Source organism: Malurus melanocephalus, unplaced genomic scaffold (assembly GCF_030028575.1).
Source record: "Malurus melanocephalus ecotype Western Australia unplaced genomic scaffold, MMel_1.1 scaffold_203, whole genome shotgun sequence".
NCBI classification, from domain to species: domain Eukaryota; kingdom Metazoa; phylum Chordata; class Aves; order Passeriformes; family Maluridae; genus Malurus; species Malurus melanocephalus.
In genome coordinates, this window is record NW_026623435.1 from 414,719 (window position 1) to 440,095 (window position 25,377).

Sequence of the window (25,377 nt, forward strand, 5' to 3'; positions counted from 1 at the left end):
AATATAAGGAAACAGAAAAATAGTTTTAAAGAAAATGCTCAAGATAAGCAAGAGAAACAAAAAAGGTTCTGTGTTTGAAGTCATAAGGATCTAATAAAACAATAGATGGCTAATATAGGGTCTAAATACACTTCCGTGTATAGATTTTCTTAAAAATCTCAATATATTTCCATGAGTTTGCAGAATTGTACTCTAAATTTACTACTATTCCAGAAAATCTGATGCAAGGTAGCCCATCTTCTGATAGCCAGATAGGCCACCCTAAGCTAATATATCCAGTTTCCCAGAGTGACTCAATCTGACATACCATATCTCGCCCCAACATCAGTGCATCCCTGTCCATGTGGGAAGCCATAAGTAAAACTTGCTACTGCAGACCTACCCTTTGGGAATTAATAAGCCCATTGAAGTGCTTTTGGGACAATGAAAACTGGAACCAAAAATCACAAAATACAGACTTATARCATTTGACACTGTCCTGCACAACATCCTTGTCCCTGAATTGGAGAGGCATGGATTTGTCAGATGGAACTCTTTATGGATGAGGGATTGGTTGGATGGCCACACTGAAAGAGTTGTGGTCAAAGGCTCGATGTGCAAGCGGAGACCAGTGCCAAGTGCTGTCCTCAGGGTTCACTACTGGGACCAGAACTGTGTAAYATCTTCAGCATCCTACAGGCGGTGGGATCGAGTGCTCCCTCGGCAAGTTTGCTGGTGACATCAGGCTGTGAGGTGCCATCAACATGCAGGAGGGAAGGGATTCAGCCCCAGGAATCTGGACAGGTTTGAGAGGTGGTCTGTGCAAACCTCATCAATTTTAACAGGGCCAAGTACAAGATCCTGCACTTGGGTTGGGGCAATTCCAAGCACAAATATTGGCTGGATGGAGAATGGATTGAAAGCAGCTCTGAGAAGGGCTTTAGGGTGCTGCTGAATAAGCACCTTGACCTGAGCCAGCAGTGTGCGCTCCAGCCCAGCTGCACCCTGGGCTGCATCCAAAGCAGCGTGACCAGCAGGCATGGGAGGGGACTCTCCCTGTCTACTTTGCTCTGGTGAGACCCTACCTGGAGTGCAGTGTCCTGCGGTGTCCAGGAAGGACTTCAACTGTTGAAGTGAGTCCAGAGAAGGGTTGCAAAGATGATTAGAGGGCTGGAGCACCTCTGCTATGAAGACAGGCTGAGAGAGCTGGGGCTGTGTAAATGGAGAAGAGAAGGCTCAGGAGACACCCTAGAGCAGCCTTCAAATACCTAAAGGAGGCTACGAAAGAGCTGGAGAGGGACTTAGCACATGGGTGTGTAGTGACAGGATGAGGGGAAATGGCTTTAAACTGACAGAGTAAATTTAGATTAGATACTAGGAAGAAGCCCTTTGCTCTGAGGGTGGTGAGGCACTGGCCCAGGTTTCCCAGAAAAGAGCTGGATCGTTCCTGGAAGTCATCATTAAGGCCAGGTCGGATGGGACTCTGAGCATCTAGTGGATGGGACTCTAGTCTAGTGGAGGTGTCCCTGCTCAGGGCAGGGGTTTGGGACTAGGTGATCTTTAAGGTCCCTTCCAACCCTAACCATTCTATGGTTCTATGACATGATTCTGTAGGATTTTCCATGTCTCAACAAGAGCAATTTCAGCTTCTGCATGCTTAGCACAGCTACCTTTGATACCTCTACTGCATGTGCCATGGACAGCCAAGCAGACCACTAACCAGCTTATGCCTGATCTGTGAGTTGTCAAAGTCAATACACCAATCATTTAAACATGGGAAATTATATAACACATGGGAAGTAAATTTCTRTGCCCAGCTGCTGGCCTGTACAGGAGCTGTTCCCCATTATTTGACCAGCTTGACACTTCAAATAGAGACAAACCACTTCTTAATAAATGTGCTGCATATATGCTCATGTTAATGCATGCAATAGTCCTAACTGAGGGTCTACTTAACAGACAAAAGATTTTAGCATAAGCAAATTTAAATCAATAGGGTTAATGTACGTATTACTAATTTCAACTAAGAAGTCATGGCAATAAAATAATTGTTAAGCTTTAAAAAACAAGTTACCTGAAAGATTTCTTTATCTTGACAGAAAGCTGATTGTTGTTGAAAGGATAACATTTGACAATTTGTTATATTGGGAGGAATCCATGGAGACTGCTGCCCAGGCAAAAGATAGGAGCTCACTCCTCTGTAAAGCAATGTCTTGTCTGATCCCAGAGGTAGCATCTCTTCCAAGTGTCTCAGGCTGCTGTATGAGCATGGAATTTTTGAGATGTAATTTGCTACAGATAGCAGTATATTTGTTCTTCTGCTGTAGCTGTTATTCCTGTGGGGACTGTTGATTAAACATTTGTGCCAAAAGCCTTCTAACAGGCTTTCTGGAACAACATCATTGCCAAGCAAGCACGCAAAGAGAGGAAGGTGTGTCAAACTAATACCCAGTACACGGCAAAGAACTTCTCGAGAGTACATAACAGTGACCAGTCTGTCCAAACGGAGGTTCTCAATGGAAAAGTAGGGGCATGTATTATAGATGAGGTAGTCACTATCTTGCCCTAGAATTCCTATACAGTCGTGTTGCAAACCATATGCAGCCACCTCAAAGTCTGCCTCTTGCAAAGTGCAGACTGTTTTTTGACCAAGTGATTTCAGAGCGTAACGTGTAAAAGTAGGCAGAGCTGAAGGAAGAACAAACATTTCTCTCCCTGGCTGTTTCCTGTGAGTCTTAATAAATTGGAATAATCTGGCTATTTCCTCGGTATTCTTCATCCTCCGTTTGATCCACTCCTCCCTCTTTTTCTCTTCTACCACTCCGTCAAAGTAAAACACCAATTTGATACCAGCTGCCATAAAAACTTTGATAAAATCCTCTAAAATGGCAAGGTACTCTCGCCACTGGCCACCACACACCCAGGATTCTGGTGTGTACCAGTGTCTCACGCAACCCATGGCATCTACTACGATAACTGGTGGGGAATCAGGATGATCAATGCGATGTTTTTCTGCCATTTCTCTCAGATCTACCGTTTTGCATGCATCAGGGCAAACTCTTGCCACAAATCCCTGCAAGCCTTTAACACCCATGGCTGATCTCCAGAACTCACAGCAGTCTGAAAGAAGAAAAGTGAAAACAACATTCTAAAATGCAATACTGAAAAACAGTGGAATGCTGCAGTAATAATAAAGCTGCTTGGAAATTGAACTGGTTTTTTTTTTGTTTTGCCGTTATTTTTTTTCTGCTTTTGCTGACAGCGCATTGCCTTATCCCAGCTTTTAACAATTTTAAACAGCTCATTTCCCATCAGCAAACTGAACGTAACTACTCATTCATTCTCCCTTTCACTTACGGTTTTTATATCAGTAAAAAATGTAAATATAGAAAGATTTTCATAAATATGACAAAAAAAATCACAGAATCACTGAATGAGTAAGGCTGGAAGGAATCACAGGGGTCATCTAGTCCAACCTCCCTGCTCCAGCAGGGTCACCCTAGAGCACAAGCCACAGGATTGTGCTCAGACAGTTCTTGAACATCTCCAGTGAGGGAGATTTCAGATTAATACCATCAAGAAAAGCACACAATACTAGAAAAACAAGGATGGATTATTATTTTTTTTAATTAAAAAATATACATATGGTATTCAAAAGGGAAAGAAAGGTGAGCTTGCAAAGTATTGTGAATAGATTTTAAAAACATTCAGAAATCCTATCAGTTAAAGACAGAGTTCTGAATACCACTCTCTTTAATCACAATTTGGTTTAGAAGGGGCCTTCAAGGACCTTGCAAGGTGCGGGGGCCGCTGCGCGCAGCCCCGACAGCACCGAGCCCCAGCCCCGGGGTACATGCGGCGCCCAGGCCGCGCTGCCCGCGCACACCGGGGCTGAGGCAGCCCCGCCCCGGGGAGGCCCCGGGCAGTCCCCGGGCCCCGGCCCCACCACCCCCGCGCATCGGCTCCAGCCCCACCGCCCCAGCCCGGCACTGACCCGAGCGCCGCTTCCGCTTCCTGCGAGGGCGGGGTCGCGCCTGCGCCCGGCGGCGGGACGGGCCTGCTTCGGGAGGGGCCGGGCCACTGTCGGCCCCGCTGTCTGCGCCTGGTGATGTGGTTCCTTGGCTTTGTACGAGGAAGGGGCCCGAGGGGCCGTTGTGCCCCCGTGCAAACCCGGTCGGCACGGCGGGACGGGGCGAGGGACATGAAAGCGTCGCGCACCGAAATCGCTTCAAAGCCCCCCGAGTTGTACCTCGGACATTTACGTCCCTCCTTGGCAGCGCGACGTTTGGCGAAGGGGCGGGTGTAGGTTCGCTTGGCGTGCCCGGCGATTGCCAGCGGAGGGGATCCCCCGTTTTTCCCCCGTACCGCATATCCCGGTATAATGCCCTGGCTGCGGGCCGGGAGCGAGACCCGCTGCCAGCTCGCCGGCAACAAGTGGGGGACCTGAATAACTTCACATCTTTTCGGGAGGGGGAAGAGGGASACGGTGGAGCCCATGGGAAGATTAGATCAGATGTTATTGCCGGTGAAAAATTAAACAGAGCAGTGCTCTGGGGAGTGCAGATTAATATATTTGGTGACTTCGTGTGCACAAAGCCTCACCATTGTAGCCGTGTCTGAATGCCTATGAATAGGATGGAGCATATGTGGCCTGTCACCGCAGGTGCCCACATCTGTTCGTCTCCGGGCAGATGCTCTCAGAAAAGGGGAGAGTGTTTCCAAAAGCTCAGGCCCGCCTCATCCATACCCATCCTCTTTCTCATAATCACCTTCTGCAGAGGAGTTTTTACCCCCACCTTCTCCCACCACCCTGCCTTCCCTGAACGTGGAGAGATACCGAAAGAAATAAAACTGCGCAAATTGGAAGAGGCTTGGAAGCATATAATCAAACAGGTGCCCCCTCTCCTCCCCCAAAGTTTATTAGCAGCAGGTTTTGCACTGCAGCTAGCATACAATGCTCAAGATGCACACACTGCACAGGGGGCTGGAGGCTGTAGGGGAACAGAAAAACTCTTCATGCATGAAATGGAGTGCAGTACAGCAGCAGGCTGTGCTGTCACAAGGCTCTAGAGAGCAGCCTGTGCAGCTACAGTCTGGAGTAGTAGTTTGCCGCTATGATTTAGAGTTCTGGATTATGATGACGATTAATATTACTGAGCAAAAGAGGGAGTTTCCCTGTGAGAACTGATGAAGGCAGCAAATATAGCTATTTGAGTTGGTAGCAGAGCAGAAGGGAATCTTTCCAGACATCCGGAAAATCCTTATAGCCAGAATGCAGAACATTTTTTTGAGAAGTGCCATCACACTTTTTATCCCGTGTACATGATCTGAGCTCTATTGCTCACCCTCACTCTCTGTGATACCTCTGGCAAGACAAGCCAGGCCTCAGCACTGCATCGGGTTACACCAGGCTTGCTTGACAGGGCAAATGGGGTGCTGGGGCACAGGGTAAATATCAGGATTGTGGGATATTTTGTGTGGTAAGGCTATTCAGGATGTTTTCTAGTTCAAATGCGTTACGTGGTTTCTAGCATAGTGAAGATCTTGGGTATCCTTGAATTTAAGGGTGGGCAAAGATGCCATTACTCCAAATGCAAGGCCGAGGTGCTCTCAAAAGGGGCCCGGGCAGGGAGAGCATTTGAAACTGCATGTCCCAGAGCAGAGGCCAGGAGAAGGAATGCCCAACTCAGGGCACCCACGGGAGGTTTCAGAAAAAATGGTGTCTCAGAGCAGGGAGAACCCGAGCACTGAGGGAGGGCAGAGCAAGGGGAAGTCTTCTTCCCCCGAGCCCCTGATGTCCCTTCGTTCACGGAGGGGCCCCGCAGTTCTGTCCCCTGGACGGAGGTAAGCAGCCCTTCACCCTTCCGACTTTGAGAGCAACGACAGCTCACGCACACGAGTGACCAATTTTATACCTCTTAGTTTCCCACAAGCAAAATCCTGTCGGAAGCGAGCCAGGGAGCAAACCCAAACAAACAAGTAGTGTAGGGAAACGGGGTCGGGACGGGGGGAGGGGGTATCTCGCTTTCTCCTCTTGTGCAATCAGTAAAACACATATAGGGACCACTTCGGGATTTGCCCAGGGAAGGGTTGGAGAGCAGCTGGCTGCGGTAATCTCCTCGGGAGACAAAGGAATGCCTCGTCCCAGGACCACAGGTAAACACACAACCATTGTAATGAAAATGAGGGGCTAGGATAGGGCCGGAGCAGATGATTTGCGATTTGAAAAAGGGGGCTGGGGGGAAGGGAAGACCCAGAGCTGCTTATCTATCATCTGGCCTCGCTGTGTGCCAGCTGAGCCACGCGACTGCCCTTTCTTATTCTAATCAGCACATGCCTTTGCAACTTTGGGCTAACCTACACACTAAACTTCTTAATCCTCCTCCCCGCACATGGCAAGAGCGGCGGAGGGCCTCTCCGGCACCGCGACACCTCCAAGCCCCTCCCGCACCCGCCTCGGGCTGGGGCGCCCCAGGGTGGGGCTCGGGGCAGCCCCGGCACACCGGTCACGCCGCCGAGCCTGGGGCCAGCGGGGGAGCCAGAGCCCCGCCTGCCCTCCCTCAGCTCCCCATCCCCTCCCGCCCGGCCCGGTCCGGCCCGGCCTGGTCCGGAGGAGCAGTGGAAGGGGGCGTGCGGCGGAGGGGCAGCCGCGCACACATACCTCCATAGGGACTATAGACCTAATTAAAATATTATGCACACTCGGCTACACATAGCTCCACACGTACACGTCCCTCCGCTGACGCATCGTTCGCCATATGCCTGGAGCCCTCCGTCCCGGGAAAAATCACGGTTGCACGCCAGCGATAGCAGCGCGTCGCCCTAATTAACACACGGACATATCCCACCCACACCCCTTTCTAAGTGACTTTTCCCATAATCTGGCTCGCTTAGAAATAAAAGATGCGGCTGATGGGGAGCTCTCGGCCGCGGTATTGTGCGGCGCGACTGTAAATACTCGCTGGAGCAGGAAAGGGGGGCTGGCGTTGCGGGAAGGATATCAATTAGGGGCAGGGAGGGAGAGCACAATGCCCCACCAGCCCCAGCAAGCCGCTGGCAGGCGGAGTCGAGTCCGCCGCGTCCCTGCCGTGCGGAGTCGCCGCTTCCTGGCGGGGCCCCGGGTCTCGCGCCCGCCCCCGGGGGTCCCGCTCCAGGCTCACGCGGGCGGGGCGAGTGCGGCCGGGCAGGGCGTCGGGAGGGACTGGACGGGACGGGACGGGACGGCACTGGCCTCCCGTCCGTGCCCGGCGGCGGGGGCCGTGGCTGTGCGCGGGCACGGCTAATAGCGCGGGGGCGGCGGGGGGCGACGGGCGAGCGCGGTGCGGAGACACGCGGTTGGGAGCGAAAAAGCGCCATTTGGTTGGGAGCAGATGGCTGGCTGGGGGGCTGATCGCGTCTAAAGGCGTGTCATCCCCCTTCAGCGAGAATCCCTAAGGGCTCCCCTTGTCTTCGAAATCAATGAAAATTAAAGTGCAGAGAATGGATGAATAGTTAGACCTCGAGTCCCTCCTTTGTTCGCCTCAGCTACTGGTGGGCAGGAGTTAAACTACAACAGCCTCCTATAGAAACACTTAAGTTAAACAGTCTCCCCGTTAGTCCAGCATCTGAAAGAGAGAGGGAGAGGGGGGGAAAAAGCAGAAAAAGGAGCTTTCTGCTTGATTTCCCCAATACAGAATCGCGTGGCATAAATTAAGCTGGAGAAGAATGAGCGCCGTGGGCAGGATCCTGCCGGCTCTCACGGCGCCTTTCAGTCACGCTCAGCAGCGGTAATCGAGAAATCTGTGCCACGTCAATTTAACAAATACCCGGTACCAAAGGGGGGTTGTTAAGGATTTGGGGGCAAGTTTTTTTTCTATTTGGGTTTTTTTTCCCCTATCGCTCGGTTAAAGCTCTCGCGCGTGTAACTTTTTATTTCCACTTTTTTTAAGCAAGGGGATGCTAATGGACCAACTTTCTATCTCTCGTAGATTAAAAGATCCGCGGTAATATATCACTTCTCGCCTCCACCGACGTGCCACCACCAAATTTCAAGACAGATATTGCCGCTCACCACTCCCTCTTCCGCCCCACTCGCTTAGTAAACCCCATACGAAATGATGTTTTCCCCCTCTCTTTTTCCCGGGGATAACGCCGCAGCAAAGTTTCCGAAGCAGAGACAAGCCACTTGAAAAGATGTTGACGCTAGGTGGCAAAAGTAATTTGCAGTGAAAACCGGCGCTGCTGCGGGATGCGCCCCCCCGCTCTGCGATGCCGAGGCTGGGCACGGCGGGGTCGGGCAGCCGGGCCTCCGGGAATCCGCCACCCGCTCCGCTCTCTCCTGGACCACGTTCCCTGCGTTCTCGCACGGTTCCTGCGGGATCGCTGCTCTCCTCTCTGCCCAGATACTACGCCGGGGGAAAAAATTTCAAATCCAAACATTCCTGTACATTTAAAGTTTTGCTTATGGGGCAAAAGGGGAGGAGAGAGTGGAGAAGGAGAGCACTTGGATGTGGATGGCTCGTTCGGCCACAATTAGATGTAAAGGACACACGTTGAGGGGCAAAACGTTGCAAAGATCTGGATGCTTGTACCGAGGGTTGGGGTAGGTGACCTGGGTTTGGGGTAGATGCCACAAACCCTTGGTAAATGAACTTGGGCAGCTACAGTCCTGGAACAGTAGAGAAGAGCTGGGCTGAATGAACTCATTTCTTTTAATTGGTTTTACTCAATGATTTTCTTTTAATTGGTATTACTCAATGCTTTTACTTTAAGAAGTCTTTAAGATTTTTTTTTTTCCTAGCGCATTGTAAGATAATTTGTGATCAAGACATCTGCTTCAATGGAAGTCACATTTTGCCATGCAAATGCACGTTTCAACTCAATAAAGTCGMCATAATAAGGCTTTTAGCACGGCATATCTACAGTGAAGTTATTGTAGCCAAATCCTCTCCTTTTGCACACAAGCTTAATCTATGCTGAAATGATCTGTTACAATTAAAATGACATTTACGGAGACAGTTACACCTTCTTGCATCCTAATGAATCCGCCTGCGCCTATCAAAGGTGTTTAAACAGAGAGCCCAAAGTAAAAAAACCTGCTTCGAGTGACATGCCAGAATCTCCCTCCAACCTTTATCCCCTGCTTCCATCCATCATTAAGAAACTGCTCAAATGGTTATAGTCTCTATCCCATTTTCACCGCACCAGTAAACTCCTTTTCATGGTTTAAAGATCAAAACACAAGTTGTACTGCCTGATGGATATGTAAAAAGATTATAAAGGTGATGGTTGATGTAAATTTGGACTGGTTTATTTTGTGTGTGCGTATGTGTGTGTGTGTGTGTGTGTGTGTGTTACGGAGGGGGGAAGTGCTGGAAGGGATTTCTTTAAAAAATGTGCGGACATTGTTGTAGAGGCAGTAGCGTGCGCCGAGGGGAGCTCTTTCTCTCCCTCGCATTGTGCAGGGAGCAGGTGCTGTCTACATTACCATACAGCTGAGAGCACAAAGAGCTAACTGATTCAGCCCTCACACAATAACAAACGGCCTTAATGACAGCCACGCGAACGACACACACCAAACTCACTTTTTACTAAGCTGAAGGAGGAAAAAAAGAGAGACGGAGGGAGAGAGAGAGGGAGAGGTTGCTGGTGATGATGATAATAATAATCATAGAGGGGTGCGGGACCCGGGCACAGGGAGTGGCTCTCTCCGGCAGCGGTGGTGGCGGGGACGGGACCCGCGGAACCCCGCAAACTGATCCCCTTTACGAGTTCGCGTCGCGAACTCGTCCCCGCGCTCCCTCGCCGCCGGACCCTCGGGCATTCCCCGTGCCTCCGCCGGCGGGAGGCGCGCCATGAGCGGAGCCAAGGGAGGAGCCAGCCCCAGGTCTTCGTCCATATTCGTTGCCCCCCTCCCCAGTTACTCCGGTTATGCCAGGGTAGCTGCAGAATGAATTTCATGGCATGTGACTCCCCTCGCTGTGGCTCGCTGGCTCCCACCTCCCTCGTCCCTTTAACGCCGGAGATGCCCCTCGGAGTGGTGACAATCACCGAGTCCTTTTTTGGGGTCACGGCGGCTGCTCTGCACTTTCCAAGAGGCAATTACAGCCCGCCGTCCCCGGGGCTGCTCTCTGGCCGGAGCGTGTTGCACTGCCTCTCTCCGGTGCAGAGGGTGTGTTACCCTCTCCCCAGAGCAGAAGGGGGATTCTTGCGGTTACCAAATTTGCAGGAATGTAAATGAACACGTTTTGTGAGCGCGAAGGGGAGGGGGGGGAGGGTTGCACATTTTACAGCTCACTGACCATTTGGCGATCCATTGAGAGGAGGGTTTGGAAAAGTGGCTCCTTTGTGACAGCTCTAACCAGATTGGGGGGCTGCTCATTTGCATCTCATTAGGCATGCAGTCGGCCGGCGGGATATAAGGGCGGCAGGCGCCCAAGGAGAGGCAAATCCTTAGCGCTTCACCCTCGGAGAGAGCCGCCGAGACGAGCCGCGGCACAGAGAGGAGCAGAGCAGGCACCCCCCTCCCCCGTAGGAGCACACCCGGACACGCTCTGTTCGCTGCTGTTGAGACACGAGCTTATTTTTCTTGGCTGGGATTCCTCTAAAAACAAAAGTAAACCCACAACAAGGAAAGAGAGCTTCGCTTCCTTTGCAAAAGAAAAAAAAAAACAAAAAGGGGATCAAGGTTCCGAGTGACCTGCCCACCACCGCTGCTGTTTGACACCCACCAACCCCGACGTGCGCAGGGCGAGCGCAGCCGCCAGAGCCGCTCCCCAATCGCACCGCACCGGGAATTATCACCGCTGCCTCCGCTGCCTCTGCAGGGATTTCCAGATCGCCAATTTTAAATCAATCTGCCTTGGGAAGCCTTTTCTCTGCCTCTGTTGGGAATTAAGTTGCTTTTATTTTATTATTTTTATTTTTTCTTCCTGGAGAAAAGGAGCGTCGTAGATCGCGAAAGAAAGAGTTTAACAGATAAATCTTAACATTTTTCCCCCGTCTTTTTTTCCTCTTTTTTTCTTTTGCCATCCGAAAGAGCTGTCAGTGCTGACAGGCTACATCTAGAGGTATCGACAAAGGGGGAAAAAAAGTCAGAGACACTCCTGAAAGAAGGAGACCGTGACACTAACTCTTCCAGCTCTGCTGGGACGAGCGGCTTTGGCCGCTGTATTTTTTCCCTTACCGAGAGACACTTTCCCCTTTTCCCTCTGACGAGAAGATAAGGGGGAGGAAAGCGGGGGCACCAGAGCTGCGCCTCCAAAATGGGAGGTCGGTTCCTGCTGACGCTCGCCTTCCTCTCGGTGCTGCTGAGCCGCTGCCAGGTAAGTGCCCGCGGGGAGGGGGACAGAAGTGCCTGCAGCGGGGGGTCCCTGTGGCAGGGGTCCCTGCAGCGGGGAATCCCGCGGGTGATGCCGGAGACTGCCGCTGCCTCTTGCAGCCGTAAGGAGCGGGGAGGGGCTGCCCGTGCTGCCGCTGCCCGGCCGGGCCCGGGTCGAGATCGGGCGGGAGAGCGGGCTGCTCGGCGGGTTGACGGACGCTGTCCCCGCCCCACAGGTCGGCTCCTCGGGGGTCTTCGAGCTGAAGCTGCAGGAGTTTGTCAACAAGAAGGGGCTGCTCAGCAACCGCAACTGCTGCCGCGGGGGCGGCCCCGGCGCCGGAGGGCTCCAGCAGTGCGACTGCAAGACCTTCTTCCGCGTCTGCCTCAAGCACTACCAGGCCAGCGTGTCTCCCGAGCCGCCCTGCACCTACGGCAGCGCCATCACCCCCGTCCTCGGCGCCAACTCCTTCAGCGTCCCCGATGGCGCGGGCGGCGCCGACCCCGCCTTCAGCAACCCCATTCGCTTCCCCTTCGGCTTCACCTGGCCCGTAAGTGGGGGGCGATGCTGGAGGGGGCGGCACGTATCCATCCCATCCCGTCGTGCCCCGTGCCTTGCCAAGCGGCCACCAATCCCCTTGAAGTGTTAAGATGGGAGGGGGACAACGACTGATTATGCCTGGGGACTGGTGGCACTGCCCCTTGGGCCTACCTGCTCTCATGGTCACCAGGTGGGTTGTCTCTGCTCTTTCTTTCCACAGGGCACCTTCTCGCTCATCATCGAGGCTCTACATACGGACTCAGCTGATGACCTCACCACAGGTAAGTGTCCCAAAACACAGTTTCCCCCTGCACTTAGCCCTGCAGCCCTACTCGGCCCCTTTCTCTGCAGCGTGCAGCACACTCTCTATGGCAGACCTGTGCCAAGAGAGGCCAACCTGGTTGTATGCAGCCATGTCATCCTGCTCCCTCAGTTCCCCTCCCACCAAAGACCCCCAGCTGAGGGTGTTCCTATGCCCTGCCTGCTTTGGGCTCCCTAATCTCTCTTTTCCTCTCCACTTGGACACAGAAAACCCTGAGCGTCTCATCAGCCGTCTGGCCACCCAGAGACACTTGGCAGTGGGTGAAGAGTGGTCCCAGGACCTGCACAGCAGTGGCCGCACTGACCTCAAGTACTCCTATCGCTTCGTGTGTGATGAGCACTACTATGGAGAAGGCTGCTCTGTCTTCTGCCGCCCCCGGGATGATGCCTTTGGTCACTTCACCTGTGGAGAACGTGGCGAGAAAGTCTGCAACCCTGGCTGGAAAGGCCAGTACTGCACTGAGCGTAAGTATCCACCTTCTTGTCTTCTTGGGTGCCAGTTGCAGCAGCATCCCCTGAGCTCTTGGGGTGTTTCTCTGATAGTCAGCCCCATGGGGAGGGAGAACCCAGCAATTGTGGGTGGCTGTCGGGTTCTGTGCCCAGGCCTTACCAGTGCGAGCAGTAGGAGATCCTCAGCATTGCCACAGAAAGTTAATGCAGACAGGCACTTCTCAAGCCGACAGAATGTCAGCCAATACTATACTCTTGATCATTTGCTTTAGCCCATTAAATCTGGTGGCAAAATGTTCAGCACTTTGCTTGGGGATTTATTAAAATATTTCAGGACTACTTTTTATACCTATCCAGCTCTCCAACGATGCTACTTTGGTATCCTCATCTACAGGGTACATGGCTTCAGGGGTGGGAGCTAAGCTTTGGCAACACCCCTGTGACAGACTTGTTGGTAGGCTTGCTATGATCTGGTCTTTTGCAACCTTGTATTGAGAAAAATATACTGGGGAATCCAAGATATTCTCTGTGGCTTCTAGACTGTACATTTCTCATTTGGGGTACTCATATGCTGCCACTGCACCTGGGCCCCAAGAATGTTTGCATTCTTTCCCAGTTCTCTTCTGTGCCACTGCCATGATCATAACTGGTAATAAAGTAGTGAGGGACATGAAATTTTCTCCTGAGCTTGAAGTTTTTGAGGAAGGTGGTCTGTTGATACAGCAGGAAAAGCTGGGACAGTAAGCAGATCACAGACAGGATAGTCCAGGATGTCAGATACTTTCCGGCAGTACAAAATTCCGCCCTTTGTAGATACATAGCAGTGTACACCCAAACGTGCACACAGAGCCCCTGCTGCAGCATGAGATGGCATTCTCTGTTTGTGTGTATACACGGACCTGAAATATGCTGGCAGATGACGTGCTCTTCTGCAGTCATCAAAGGGCCAGGCAGGCAGGAAGAAAACAGTTCCAGGCTGTAAAGCAGCCCCTCAGTTCTCTTCTTGTTGTGTTTTTGTTTCTCTTTAAACCCACCTATACTGTGGTCTCAGCTGAGCTGCTATCAAACGATCCCTGATTCATTATTCACACTGTTCATGACTGCTAGGATGCTTTTAGCAGTTTATGGTACAATGTTGCACAATAAACAGCAGGCAGAGGGTATTGCACTTTGACAGCGTTTTAAACAGGAGCTACGATCTTTCCCATGATCAAACCTGCCTAGTCCAGTTGTGTCAAGGGATGGGGAAAAAGGAAGTATTTTGATAATGAGCTCTTTCAGGGCTATCAGCACTTTCAAATGCCTGTACATCTCTGCTATTCCCACAGTGAAGCAGAAGGCTGTCCATCTTTCTTGACTCATTACGTGAACTCTTTGCTGTGTTTTCCCTCTCAGGAAAAGAAACAGCTTATAACTCTGACACAAACCTACATGGCAGGAGAGATGTGTTTATGCATGCATGCAAAAAGAATGTTTTGCCGTTAGTGAGTGGAGCTGCCAGTTGCAGACTGCTTCCCGTCGCCTTGCCCCCAGCTCCATTCTTTCCAACTTGGAGGCGATCTGATTATCAGCGCTGATTCTTTCTTTCTTTTTCTTCCCCCCTCCTTCCCCTCGCATGCCATTGTCTCCGGCTGGCTTTGTTGAATTAAAACTTTGCAGTGCCTGCTTAATGAGTTCCATAACCAGGCGAAGTAATGAGCAGAAGTCCCTTTTTCCCCTTCTCTCATCCTCCCTCCTGCTGGCCCGCTTACCTCTTTTACCATGGCTGCACCCACCCGCCTGCCCCTTTTCGGAGCAGGGTGGAGGGGGGATGGAGGGAGGAAGAACTTTAGACTTATTTATTTGAATAAGAAAAAAAAGTTTTTTGCAGCAAAATCACGCGCGTGCCATAGATTAGCTGTGGGCAGGGATAGGCTGCCTGGTTGCCGGCCGCCAGCCCCATTGGCTCGGGGCTGGCGTATTGTTGCAGTGGGGCAGCTGCTGGGAGAGAATAGACAATAGAGCAGCTGTCTTGCACTGGCACCCTGCACACCAGCTGTCCACTCTTATCTGCACACACACTTTCGGGGGATATTAAGAGGTGGAGCTGTGTGCATAGAATTGGAAAAAAGGACTTCTGACCCTCACTGGGAAGGGAAGGGGGGTGAGGGGCTGTGGGGAAGGGAGCAATTGTGAGCCTTCTTTTGTCTGTGTGCAACTGTATTAAGAAGAATGCTCATCCCCGGTGATAAGTAAAGTGCCCAGTTACGGGGCGAGATCAATACTCCTGCAGACTCCAGAGATTAATTCAGCTGCGCTTAACTGCCCGACCTAGTAAAAGGGACTTGCTCCCCACCCGCAAGATGCTATCAGAATCAGAATTGTAAAAGAGAGCTGTTTTGGCACCAGTGCTGATGTCTTTCCCTGCCTGGTTTGTTTACAGCAATTTGTTTGCCTGGATGTGACGAGCAACACGGTTTTTGTGACAAGCCTGGGGAATGCAAGTAAGTTTTCCACTCCCTTCCTGCTTCCTTCCCTGTCTCTCAGTGTTGATGCTCTGGTGTCAAATAAGCCATTGGACATTTGAAGGGTTGTTTTAAAGGCCTTTCTTCATATTAGATGGAAATTTGAGAAATCCAGGTGATTCCAGATCAAAGTATTATTCTTTAAGTCAGACATCAGTGCCATTGATATTAACCTAATGGGTTTACAGTGCTGTGTTTAAGGTTTAGCTCTTTGTTATTAGAGTAAACAAATTAACTGGAACCATGGGTCTATCTAAGGAAGTGGAAGAAATAGCTAGAACTGATGAAAGCTGATGCTATGGTTGGACTTGGTGACTTTCTCACATGAAGGATCACCGAGGGCTTTTAGGAAACTTGATCCTTGGCATCAGTGTGTTTGCAGAGTTTGTGATAGAGTTTCCAACTGTGAGAAATCTAAATCTGATGAGACTTTGTTGTCGTCTTTTTTTTTTAGATGCAGAGTGGGCTGGCAGGGGCGATATTGTGATGAGTGCATCCGATACCCAGGCTGCCTTCATGGTACCTGTCAGCAGCCGTGGCAGTGCAACTGTCAGGAAGGCTGGGGTGGCCTTTTCTGCAACCAGGGTGAGTTCTCAGTCCTTTCCTGGTCATCTGTTTTAAAATGCAGAAAGCTAAGCAACTATTTTTAGCTCACCCACCCTGTGCTAGCTTTGTAAAGTAGCAAGGATTTTGGCTGCTCTCTATAAAAAAAGAAAATATATCTTTTACAGACCTAAACTACTGCACCCACCACAAGCCCTGCAAGAACGGTGCCACGTGCACCAATACGGGTCAGGGGAGCTACACTTGTTCATGCCGACCTGGGTACACAGGCTCCAACTGTGAGATTGAAATCAATGAATGTGACGCCAACCCTTGCAAGAATGGTGGAAGCTGCACTGTAAGTTCAAGTTGCTTGTGTCCTCTTAAACTCCAAGGGAAGAGTTAATGTCAGTTTTACTATCTTTCAAAATCCCTTTTTATATTGCAGAGCAAGTTCAGACAAATACTTTGATAATTTCTCATTTCTTCCCGCCAGGATCTCGAGAATAGCTATTCCTGTACCTGCCCCCCAGGCTTCTATGGGAAAAACTGTGAGCTGAGCGCGATGACTTGTGCTGATGGACCATGCTTCAATGGTGGGCGATGCACTGACAACCCTGATGGGGGCTATAGCTGCCGCTGCCCACTGGGTTATTCTGGGTTCAACTGTGAAAAGAAAATCGACTACTGCAGTTCCAGCCCTTGTGCTAATGGTAAGGCCAAACATGCTACAGTAGTCTTCTAAAAGGACACCATACACTTACTCTGACTTCTGGTCTGGAGTTTATAAAAAGGCACATTGATCAATCATAGAATCATAGAATGGTTTAGGTTGGATGTGACCTTAAAGATCATTTGGTTCCAAACCCCTGCTATGGGCAAGGACATCTTCCACTAGACCATGTTCAAAGCCCTAGGCACCCTGGCCTTGAACATTTCCAGGGATGCGACATCCACCACTTCTCTGGGCAACTTGTTTCAGTGCCTTACCAGCCTCACAGTAAAGAACTTTTTCGTAATATCTAATCTAAACCTACTCTTTTTCAGTTTAGTGTTCTTGTCTGAGCTGAATGAAATGTTAAGAAAGGAATATGACTGGGAATGAAAAATAAATTTGCTTAACAAAAATCTTCCTTAAGAAAAAAGTATATTTTATGGTGGATCAGACTTAGCAAAAGTTGAGCTAACCTCTCAAAAAGAAGGATTTCCTCAGCTGCCAGTTGTGCCAGTTGCCCCGAAGCAGCAAGTGGAGGGCTATTGTGTCTGGCTGCCCACCACTCAGCTCATCCCCCTTCATGTCTTGCAGGAGCCCAGTGTGTTGATCTGGGGAACTCCTATATATGCCAGTGCCAGGCTGGCTTCACTGGGAGACACTGCGATGATAATGTGGATGACTGCGCCTCCTTCCCCTGTGTCAATGGAGGGACCTGCCAGGATGGCATCAATGACTATTCCTGCACCTGCCCCCCCGGATACAATGGGAAGAACTGCAGCACCCCGGTGAGCAGATGCGAACACAACCCTTGCCACAATGGGGCCACCTGCCACGAAAGGAACAACCGCTATGTCTGTGAGTGTGCCCGGGGGTACGGCGGGCTCAACTGCCAGTTCCTGCTCCCCGAGCCACCTCAGGGACCCGTCATCGTTGATTTCACTGAGAAGTACACGGAGGGCCAGAACTCCCAGTTTCCCTGGATCGCCGTCTGCGCCGGGATTATTCTGGTCCTCATGCTGCTGCTGGGGTGTGCTGCTGTGGTCGTCTGCGTCAGGCTCAGAGTGCAGAAGAGGCACCACCAGCCTGATGCCTGCAGGAGTGAGATAGAGACTATGAATAACCTGGCAAACTGCCAGCGTGAAAAGGACATTTCCATAAGTGTCATTGGTGCCACTCAGATTAAAAACACAAATAAGAAAGTAGACTTTCACAGTGATAACTCTGATAAAAATGGCTATAAAGTCAGATACCCATCAGTGGATTATAATTTGGTGCATGAACTCAAGAATGAGGACTCAGTTAAGGAGGAGCACAGCAAATGTGAAGCCAAGTGTGAAATGTACGATTCAGAGGCAGAGGAGAAAAGTGCAGTACAACTAAAGAGGTATCTCAGATCTGAGTGCAGGGGGCCGCTTGACTTTGAAGGGGAAGTGTACATCTCATAGGTAGCATTAAGCAACAAACATCTGACCTATTCTTTCTCTTTTTGTCTTCAATAGTGATACTTCTGAAAGAAAGCGACCAGATTCAGTATATTCCACTTCAAAGGACACAAAGTACCAGTCGGTGTATGTCATATCAGAAGAGAAAGATGAGTGCATCATAGCAACTGAGGTTAGTAGGGTTGGAACAGCAGAGGAAAGCCCTGGTCTGCAGCTTGCATCCATTACACCCCAGGGCAGATAAACTCTTTTCCATGATGCCACAGTAGTTTGTACCTGTTGAAATCCAGCCAACCAGAGTTTGTGATGCCTTAGATGTTGTAAAGACAAGCTCAGTGACTGGATGCTGTGCGTTTGACAAGTTTTGTAGTCTAGGATACAGTGGTAGTACGATTGAGGTGTGCTGACCCATCCCCTGGTGTCCTTCATGCATAGTCCCTGCCCTCTGTAGCCTTACAGCCCTCCTCATGTTTCATTAATCTCTCCTGATCTCTTGTATTTTTCTCTTATCAGGTGTAAACTAGAGGTGATATGGCAAGGTGGTTGTTCAGAACAATTTCAGAGGAGACGTGCCCCAATGAATGCTGCTGAAAGAGGAATGGGAGATAGATTCCTTCACTGACTGCTGCTGATAAACTAAATTCAGGCTTGAGCTGGTTCTCTACTGAAGTTAGCAAAGTGACTGCAAAATAAAGAAACAAGATGGACACCAGGCAAGGGTCTGTGTTCAAGGATTACTGTTGCACTGCCTTTTACGAATTTTATCATTGCACTATGGTCAGTTGCTTTTCTATATATATTTAAATGAATGGACTTAATTACTACATAAGAAGCATGCACTGCCTGAAGTGTATATTTTGGATTATTATGAGCCAGTTTTTTCTTGAATTAGAGACACAAACACTGCCTTTATTGTCTTCTTTGATATTAAAATGTGTTTTTACTAGGTGAGAAAAAGTGTGTTATTTTTTTTAATCTGTAAAAATATTTTCATGATAATTGTAAAGCTTGAGTATTTTGTGATGTTCATTTTTTTATAATTTAAATGTTTTGGTAAATATGTACAAAGGCACTTCGGGTCTGTGTGACTCTATTTTTTGTATATAAATGTATTTATGGAATATTGTGCAAATGTTATTTGATTTTTTTTTTACCGTTTTGTTAATGAAGAAATTAATTTTTAAAATATTTTTCCAAAATAAATATTATTAATGATAACCAGAGTGCTATGTTTATTCCATACCTGATGATGAACAAATCAAACTTTGCAACCAGGCATCTGACATGCTTCTGTGGCCTCATGGGTGCATTGAGTAGGAATGACACCTATTACAAAGACCGGGGAGAACTTGTTGTGTGTAGACCCTCCACTATCCCCTCCTAACCTTCTGACCTGTTGACCCCATGGCTGTGCTCAGTCTTACCCCAAAGGCAAACAGCTAAACCTTGAGTAATATTTGCTCAGTCATGTTGGGCTGTGTGTTTATGCAAACACATATGAAGTCACTTCCTGAAGAGGAGGAAGAGTTGAGTGCACACTATTGCAATCCAAACTTGGGGCTTGTCATGACTCAACTCCTCATTTCTTGCAAGCTCAAACACCTGCCTGGAGTCCACAGGAGTTTGGGACATACCAGCGAGGGAGGGCCCCTAGCTCAGATCCTTGATGCACACCCGTGGGCTGTGAACTCCTCAGTCATCCCAGCCAGGGGGTGGCACTTCCCTCTCCAGGAAATGGTAGCAATAAACTGTCTGGTGGCCGCAACTCTCCTAGCTATGACACCTGTCTGAATTACCAGTTGTGTCTTTGTTTTCTGCTCTGCCCCTGGTCCTGCTGCTTTCGTAGTGGGACAGAGTATGATACTATCCCCTGGCTTGACTCTGAATGCTCAGGCAATTTCCCCAGTTTAGTTTGCTCTAACGAGCTCATCTTCACATTGTGCTGCATGTTAATCAGCAGAGACCCTTCAGAAACAGGCAAAGTGTTCTTCAACTTCAAGAAAATAAGGAAAAACTAGGGAGTAACTTCATTTTTGTTCCATTAACAGTGATCCCAATCATTGTGGGCCACCCTCTGCAGGTTTGCTAAGATAGGGAAAATCCTTCGTTCCCACTCCAGAGGAGGGGATGGTTATCCCAAACACAAATAATGGGATAGCAGATATAATCAAGCAATTATTGCAGCTGGTGACCTCTATGTATTCCCCTTGTTTCAGTGTGCATAAGTACATGAACCACTGGAACTCCTTTTTGGTGTAAGGTGTGGAAAACTCACACTGACTGCAGAGGTCTACAAGGCCTTTTTGCTAAGTGAAACCTTAGTCAAGGCATACAAGAAGTGACCTGCTACCATTATCTTCTTTGTCTATTTCAAAGTGTCCTTTTGAGGAAAGTTTTCATAAGGAGAGTGATGTGAGGTATTGAAAATCATCCTGCCAGTGACGGTCTGAACAGCAGTTTCAATCTGAGCAGTAACATAACAACCTACCAATAACCAGTCAATACATGATATATTAAATGAGGCATGATGGTGTGTATGGCAGCAGGTGCTCAGTGCAACATGATCTCACAGACTGGACAGACAAGCGAGCCTTGGAAGGTGTTATTGCTGTCTTTGTTGCTCATTTGTTTTTCAGCCTTGGCTAAATCATTTTATTTCTCTGTGTTTCCACCACCTTGCAAGCTTTACAGAGGAGGCTCATCTCTTACAATGTACTTCACTTTGCACAGTCAATGCCATGGTCTTGGCTACGTCTTCTTAAYGCTGCTTCTGTGGACACAGCAGTAACAAAAGGAAGGCCATCAGCGGTTGAGTACCTCTGTATCATCAGGTCTTTGGTGGTGCAGCAAGAATGAATTTAATTTACTCTCAGGTAAGGGTCCGGGAAAGCATGCAGCTTCTTCCTCTTCTGAAGATGCACAGCATTGGCATCTACCTATCTGCTTAAAAACAAAACAGCTTTGGAAAGCTCAGTTTGTCCAAGTATGCTAATTATCAGCAGTGCTGAGCTTGGTGAGTGGCACAAAACCTATTGCAGGCAAAGAGAAGGGCATGGTCTGTCCTTCTGAAGCTCCTCCTGGAAGGGTGGCTACACAGATCTCCCACTTCTGTCTTGAGCAGGGTTGGGGCTACAGTCACACACAGGTTTTACTTCTTCTACAGGATTACGAAGAGTCCCAGTCCTGAGTGTGTGTGTATGCAGTGGCTCTCAGTGACCAGAGCAGGTTGAGGTATGCAGTGTGGAGCACTGGTTCCATGCTCCTCACCTGTAGTACTTGGTCTTACTGGCATAAAAAACTGGATGATCTGGGCAGGATGTGGAAGCTGTGCACATCTTTGCTTGAGACAGAGGATGGCAGATACAGGCGTGTAGCCATGTGTGTGGCCAAGGGTCAGTGATGGGGCTRCACTCATTTCAGGAGGGGAGCTCTGCTGCCAAAGAACAGCAGGAACCTCCTGGTCAGCAGGGTCTCCGAAAGGCCTCCTCATTCTAAAACAAGAGGAGAGCCTGCCTGGGGAATCCATTTAGCTGGGACAGCTGAGAATTCAGGTCCCAGTCCAAAGCCCCTTAAATTAATGGAAATGTTCCAGCAAACTGCAGGGACACATGGCACCGTGCCCCTACTGACACAGCACATCTCTGTCTCTCTCCAGGGAAGCTGCACGTACTGATGCAGCGTATGTCCCCCGGGTGGCAGATAGGAAAGCCTGTGGTTGGCCTAGCCAGGTCTGTCCCCTGGGTGCTTATCCCCCTTATGTCAGCCCATTTGCTTGCCAGGACTTTGGGGGCCTGGGGTCCCTCATCAGGATGTCACAGTGGCACTGTTCCTTCACGTCCATTGGCAATGTCTCCTCTCCACCCTGCAGCAGTCACGGAGGAGCTGGCCTCGTTTGGGGCCAGTTCTCAACAAGGTGGCCAGAGAGGGCACCTCTGAGTCCACACTTCTGCCACACTTCTGTCTCTGTGGCAAGTGGCATTTGCATTGTTGGCACAGACAGGACATGTCAGGAAAATAGAGGCACTGAAGAAGCAGGAAAGGTTGACATCTGGGAGGTATTAGCTGCCCTGGCTGTGGGAGGGGATTTCTTAAGAGTCATATCTTTTGATACAGAGGTATCGGACAGCAGTCTTAGGTTTAATTGCAAGACACAACTTCATAAGTTGATTTAAATTTATATTTGTGCTTACTTGGTACCCAGTGCAGGACAGTTTGTGTGTCAGGAAACTTGGGTGCTATTCCTGGTTCCACCACAGACCTGATGTGTAACCTTGGAAGAGGAAGGATTGTCTTGTGGTCAAGGCACTGTGGAGGGACAACCAGGAGTCTCCCATTTTTCAAAGGTCCTGGAAAGATTAAGTGACACAGGTCCAAGGTTGCACAGGAACTCAGGAGGGAGTGCTGGAAATAGAAGGGGGCCCTCCTGGTTGTTCTAATAGGGAGAAGGTAATCTGTGCTTGTGAGAGGATACTGTGGTGGTGGGGAATGCTAAAATACCCTTCAAGGCAAGTAAGGCAATTTCCTATTTCTGCATTGCTTGTCTGTGAGATGGTGAGCTATTTTTGTAAAGGGATGCTTGCATGGAATAGGGACAGCTATCACAATTGAAACATCCATCATCCCAGAGTGGATGCACAAACCCTGCACTGACAGCGAGGAGACAGAGTGGAAGGGGGAGGGAGGCAGATGTGGTSGTGTAGGTGTGTGCACAGCGTGTGCAGGGGGAATGTGACACAGCTGTGTGTCCGTAGCCCACAAAGGATGTCACACACTGCAGCGCTGACATGGATGGCCATAGTGCCATCAGCTTCTTCTTGCAGATCAACACCTCCAATCAAAGTCTGTAGTCATCTCTCTGCTATGATAGKTTCTTTCACAGCAAAACAATTTTGTGGGTAGAGATGCAGATTAAAATCCTGGACCTATGAGGGTCAAGGAGGAATGCTGCAGAAATTATACAGATGGGAATTCTTTACTGACAGAGCCTGGGAAACTTCCCTATTGTTATAGCCTAACTTCCAAAGTAATGTCCTTCAAATAAAATTGCCTGAGAGCTATTTCTGGGCCAAATCCCAATCTGAGAAGCAGCCTCTTCTGACACTTGAAATTTACTTGTATTAGAAGGATGACGAGTCTCCCTGCTCCCTTCGCTCCTTGGGAGGTACATTTTTCACCTGGCTGTCAAGACCTGGCTTTCTGCCTGTGCCTGCGTTACCTGCTATGCAAATCAGAGAAATCAAGAGCCTGGCCGGAAAAGACCCAACATGTACTGCAAGGCAGATTTTCAGGTGAAACATAGAGCCCACTATTATGACAACATGACAGCTGATCCCGCTGCTCTCAGTGAAGCAGAGGTGGTGACACACCCACTGCAATGTAAGGGCATGCTCCCAGTGGGCAGGGAGGGATGGGAGAGCAGGGGATGGAGGTCACAGCATTCTTGTGACAGGTTGGTTTTTTTTTTCTTAGGAAGAAACATCCTTTGTCTTTTCTCTTGCTGCAGCAGCCTCATCTCCTGCAGCAAAAAATTCAGCACTACTAGGGCTGTTCTCTGGTGATGTAGCCAGTCAGCATGGATCAGCCGGCACCCACGGTTTCAAACTTTCTTACTCCACCAAATCGATGGCTCACATCCACACTGCCTGTGAGGGGTGGGTCCTGCTTTGTGTCCAGAACAGCCTGGGATTCTGACAACTGTGGGGGCAAAAGCTTGTCAGGGGCAACCATGGCAATGCAACCGTACAAATGATTGCGTTCTAGAGACCTAAGGAGCTGCTTAGTTTCCCAGGACAGGTGTATCCAGAGCATCCTAGTGACATGTTCAGGAATGCCTTATCCTTGGCACAGATGAAGAATGATGTGTGTCAGCTGTGGGGCTAACTCTGAGGGACCTGCTAGGGTAATGATATAAACTGGCATTGCTTACTTCAAAGCCTGCTTTTTCATATGACTAGGGAAATTTCTTTAATGGTATAAAACTATACCATCAGAATGGCCAGTGTGGATGCAGCTGTATAGAAAAAGTCATGTACATCAATGCACATACCTATCCCTCCCTTGTTTATGTATCTACAGTGTGCTAGTAGAAGCAAGTTTGTACCATTGTGTTCTACAGAGCATGGCGATGCAGCTATAAAAAAGCAAATACAATTTAAAAAATACTGGCTGTTTGGACAAATATGGCTGTTTGGACAAGGTTTGAGTGTTTACAGCAAATTAGTGTGTAATTACCAAATGGTATTTTTCCAGGGTGCTGGAGGCTGAGCAGAAAAGATCAGAACTGGGCTGACCTGTGTTCTTTCTCGTAACATGAAACTGGAACTTCGTGAGGACAGCACTTTCTGTGCGAAAGAACACAGCAGATAGACAAATCTGACCAGCCCTTATTGTGGGGAGGATGTGCTGCAGAGCCATTTCTGCCCCCACCATTGCCAAGATGCTGAAAGCAGCTGATGGTCATTTCTAATCAGAATTTTTACCTACCAGAAAATGTTACAAGTCAACATTTTTATAAAGGAGACTTTCAGTGGGGAAACTCTTTTTCTGCTATGCTAAACTGAAATACCCTCTTTAAAACCTCTTATGAGGTTCGTTTTCTTTGTGAAGTTCTTCTCTTTGTGAGATAGCAAAATGACAAGTGTTTCCCAGCAAACAGCAAATTATCTGGAAACTTCCTTTCTTTTTCCTCCTCCCTCCCCCCCTCAAAAAAAAAAAAAAAAAAATATAGAACCGATCTGGGAATTTTGTCTCATTAAAAAGTTGTATTTTTTACGTTTGATTTTGCTTTAGAATGTGAACATCTTTAAAGATAAGTTCTCCCTCTTATCCCACTTTATGGCACTTCAGTGTCCTGAGGAGGATTGTATGTAGTATAAGCAAACTGCATTTTTGACCATATATCAGAAAATACTTTTAATGGTAGTCTGGATAAAGAAAAAACTGGTGTCCTCAAGAACAACTAATTACATGAGGCGCAAAGTGTTATGAGGTATGAACCTTTAGATAATACTTTACCATTAGGATAAATAACTCAGAATGCTTTCAGCAGGCACAGAATGAAAATACCTCATCTACATTTGACATAAAAATTACGTAGAAGAAAATCAGGCCTTCCACATGATCCAAGTTCTGCATCCAAGATGATTTGGCTGTTAATTGTGTGGCCTCCTTTTTAAGGCACTAAGCGATTTTCCTTTACAAGGTTTTCCATACATGCAAACAGGGGTGTTTACAAAGGCCACCTGTCTGAAAAATGTGAGCTTCTCACTTCAGACTTGTTTTACCTTAGTGTGAATCAAAGGGCCCATGGAATTTTCCAGTGCCCTGCAGTGGTGATGGCTTAGCACAGCTGCTGCTTCTGTGATTGTAGGTGTCTTTGGAAAAGTCAGATGCCTGTTACACTCGGTTAAAGCAAGCAGGATTGTGCAGAGCAAAAACTAACATGGAACGACAACATACTGTGCTCGTCATAGCCTGTATCTTAATTTTCTTTTTCTTTCTTTCTTTCTTTCTTTCTTTCTTTCTTTCTTTCTTTCTTTCTTTCTTTCTTTCTTTCTTTCTTTCTTTCTTTCTTTCTTTCTTTCTTT

At 48.8% G+C, this 25,377-nt stretch overlaps 2 protein-coding genes across 6 annotated transcripts in view; one reads left to right on the forward strand and one right to left on the reverse strand.

Moving 5' to 3' along the window:
• The window catches only part of FAM120B (family with sequence similarity 120B), a 48,063-nt gene extending 44,057 nt beyond the window's left edge, over nt 1-4,006 (reverse strand). For all 5 annotated transcript variants that reach the window (XM_057373619.1, XM_057373620.1, XM_057373618.1 and 2 more), the window contains exons 1-2: nt 3,974-4,006; nt 2,054-3,099 (exon numbers count right to left, since the gene is read on the reverse strand). In XM_057373619.1, the coding sequence (XP_057229602.1) occupies nt 2,054-3,073 (1,020 nt within the window). In that variant the 5' untranslated portion in view covers nt 3,074-3,099; nt 3,974-4,006. The remainder of the gene's footprint in view (nt 1-2,053; nt 3,100-3,973) is intronic.
• Nucleotides 4,007-10,394: 6,388 nt separating this feature from the next.
• On the forward strand, nt 10,395-18,955 carry DLL1 (delta like canonical Notch ligand 1). The gene is made up of 11 exons (XM_057373636.1): nt 10,395-11,282; nt 11,515-11,826; nt 12,037-12,097; nt 12,345-12,602; nt 15,010-15,070; nt 15,546-15,676; nt 15,823-15,992; nt 16,131-16,347; nt 16,941-17,733; nt 17,849-17,963; nt 18,305-18,955. The coding sequence occupies exons 1-11, from the start codon at nt 11,223-11,225 to the stop codon at nt 18,308-18,310; spliced, it is 2,184 nt and encodes a 727-aa protein (XP_057229619.1). The 5' UTR covers nt 10,395-11,222; the 3' UTR covers nt 18,311-18,955.
• Nucleotides 18,956-25,377: the final 6,422 nt, after the last annotated feature.

Coding starts and splice junctions, on each gene's coding strand:
- DLL1 (XM_057373636.1), top strand. CDS start 11,223: ATGGGAGGTCGGTTCCTGCTGACGCTCGCCTTCCTCTCGGTGCTGCTG. Junction 11,283..11,514: donor TGCTGCTGAGCCGCTGCCAG/GTAAGTGCCCGC, acceptor CCCGCCCCACAG/GTCGGCTCCTCGGGGGTCTT. Junction 11,827..12,036: donor CCTTCGGCTTCACCTGGCCC/GTAAGTGGGGGG, acceptor TTCTTTCCACAG/GGCACCTTCTCGCTCATCAT.